General features: G+C 41.9%; 1 protein-coding gene across 1 annotated transcript; it reads left to right on the forward strand.

Moving 5' to 3' along the window:
- Positions 1 to 364: 364 nt before the first annotated feature.
- LOC130860919 (olfactory receptor 8B12-like) lies at positions 365 to 1,324 on the forward strand. The gene has a single exon (XM_057749456.1). It carries the CDS (start codon positions 374 to 376, stop codon positions 1,322 to 1,324), a length of 951 nt encoding a protein of 316 aa, XP_057605439.1. The 5' UTR covers positions 365 to 373.
- Positions 1,325 to 2,906: the final 1,582 nt, after the last annotated feature.

Consider the following 2,906-nt stretch of genomic DNA (forward strand, 5'->3'; position numbering starts at 1 on the left):
AGACCCAGGTATCAGCAACTGAAGCAGAGGCAAGAGAGAAGACATAGAAAATGGACTGATTTAAAGATCTAAAAGACATCTACCTTATTTTTGAATGAATTGGAATATGAATAAATTACTGCTTTCTCTAGAAGTGCCAGTTCTCACTCTGGATGCAAAGTCTAGCCTCTTCTTTGTTCTCTGGAAGTTAAAGGCACTGGGGTTATGCAGATAGATCCATAGCAAACAGTAAAAACCTTCCCTCAACATTAAAGCTCAAATCTCTGTGGATTCCATTCCCAGGAGTAGAGGGTGGGTACTGGGAGGATGGTGGTATTTCTCTCTGAGTGGTTCTCTTTTCTCTTTCCCATGGGATGTCCTTCCCCAGAGGACAATGGCAGCCGAGAACGCTTCTGTGACAGAATTCATCCTCGCAGGCTTAACAGACCAGCCAGGACTCCAGATCCCCCTCTTCTTCCTGTTTCTAGGTTTCTACATGGTCACCACAGTGGGGAACCTGGGCTTGATAACACTGATTGGGCTGAACTCTCGCCTGCACACCCCCATGTACTTTTTCCTCTTCAACCTCTCCTTAATAGACTTCTGTTACTCCACTACCATCACTCCCAAAATGCTGATGAGTTTTGTCTCAAAGAAGAACATCATCTTGCATGCAGGATGTATGACTCAACTCTTTTTCTTCTGCTTCTTTGTCATCTCTGAGTCCTTCATCCTGTCAGCGATGGCATATGACCGCTATGTCGCCATCTGTAACCCACTGGTATACACAGTCACCATGTCTCCTGAGGTCTGTTTGCTCTTTTTGTTGGGTGTCTATGTGATGGGGTTTTCAGGCGCCATGGCCCACATGGGAAGCATAGCAAGTCTGACCTTCTGTGCCGACAACCTTGTCAATCATTTCATGTGTGACATCCCTCCTCTCCTCGAGCTCTCCTGCAGTAGCCCTTATGTGCATGAGCTGGTGCTCTTCACACTCGTGGCCATTGACATCGGAATGCCCATTGTCACCATCTTCATCTCTTATGCTCTAATTCTCTCCTGCATTCTCCACATTCACTCCACTGAGGGCAGGTCCAAAGCTTTCAGTACGTGCAGCTCCCACATTATTGTGGTTTCTCTTTTCTTTGGTTCTGGGGCTTTCGTGTATCTCAAACCACCTTCTATTTTGCCCCTTGACCAAGGGAAAGTGTCCTCACTGTTCTATGCCATTGTGGTGCCCATGTTAAATCCACTGATCTATAGTCTGAGGAATAAGGATGTCAAAGTTGCTCTGAGGAAAACTCTGGGAAGAAAGACATTTTTTAGAGAAAGAAGCAATATTTAAAGAAGAAGGTACAATGTTTTGTTGATTAGTGTGTGTGTTTTCAATGAAGGATGCAAATTCCAGATTTTTCTCTCTTGTACAGAAAGAGAATTTTCAGTCTTTATGTTTAGATGAGTGTTTAGTTCAGATCTAATTTCCCTGTTGCTTGATTTATCTTGAGTATTCCAAAATTATTTAAGGCCAATTTTTCTGCAATTATACATCATTTAACCTTGAATGGGCCTTATAAATCATTTAATAAAATCTGCTGTCTCTCTGTCTCTATCTGTCTCTCTCTCTCTTTATACAGACATCTCCTTCCTTGTTTAAAGTGGTGTAAAACAGTGTTTAAGAATGATTTACAAATGGAAACAGCATAGAAGGATATGGGGACAGAGAATTCCAAGGGTTACAAGAAAAGAAGCCAATCACAGAAGAAGCATGGGAAAAGATATGGCTGAGCAGGAGAGGGAGAGTGGAGGCATCCTTCATGCTGGATGCATCGCTATGGGTTCAACCCTTGTAGCCATGGAGTGACAGTTTGGTCCTCTGATCTTCTGTGCAAACCCCATCATTGTACCACTGCCATCTGGTCAATGCTGTGATGAGGTCGAGAGCCCTCGACAGCTGAAAACACTGGGATGGCAATTATTTTTAAACTATCACACAGATTTAAACATAGTTAATCATCTATTTTAGCAAGTAAGGCACATGACTTTTCTTTTTCTGATTCTTGAAGCAACTCATTTATTCCTGCAAATTTGGAGTATTTAAGAAAAATATGAAGATTAAAGATTTCCTATACAGTGGACACTTGAACAACAATGGTTTGAACTGTGTGGGTCTACTTACACACAGGTTTTGAAAAACAAATACATATACTACTACAAGATCCACAGTTGGTTGAATCTAGAGACATGGAACCGCAGATAAGGAAGGCCAATTATGCAAGTGCGTATTTCGGTATCTTAGATGGGTCTTGCAAGTGATTGCCTGTGGATACCGAGGGTTGATGGTCCTTCATTGTTGTAGTTGCATTATTGGTCAAAGTTTGTCACTCACTTAGGAGTATTATGCATGTATACATTTGCCATGGTCTTATTACAGGTAGTATATATTTCCATGCCTCATTGATGGTCAGCTAGGCCATGTGACCTACTTTAGCCAGTGGGATATTAGCAGATGTGATGTAAGCAGGTGCATGAGATATGTGTGCATGGTGGGACTTGCCCTCTTGTGCTTCTGCCATTGCCTTGAGAAGAGCTTCTCCTAGGTAACTGCTGCCTCCTACAACTGATTCTCATGATGAGCACATGTGGAACAGATCTTGAAGCAGAGCTTCCCACCTGTGACCAGACAAGATGCACCATCACAGTGATCCTGTAGACGTGTGAGGAACAAATATTCATTGTTGTACACCAATGAGATTGTTCTACAGCAATAGCTGACTGATAAAGGCCACCATTCAGAGATCAGGAAGGGAGACACTTACCTGGAGTATAACATTTTCTTTCAGTGTGATCATGCTCCATATGTAATGTTATAAAATGTTGTTTAACTTATTATTATAATGTGAGCACTTATCAAGAAATATTTTTTGAAT

The sequence above is a fragment of the Hippopotamus amphibius genome, chromosome 9 (assembly GCF_030028045.1).
Source record: "Hippopotamus amphibius kiboko isolate mHipAmp2 chromosome 9, mHipAmp2.hap2, whole genome shotgun sequence".
Lineage (NCBI taxonomy): Eukaryota > Metazoa > Chordata > Mammalia > Artiodactyla > Hippopotamidae > Hippopotamus > Hippopotamus amphibius.

Bases quoted from the DNA above. Each gene is read 5' to 3' on its own strand.
- LOC130860919 (XM_057749456.1), top strand. From the start codon at position 374: ATGGCAGCCGAGAACGCTTCTGTGACAGAATTCATCCTCGCAGGCTTA.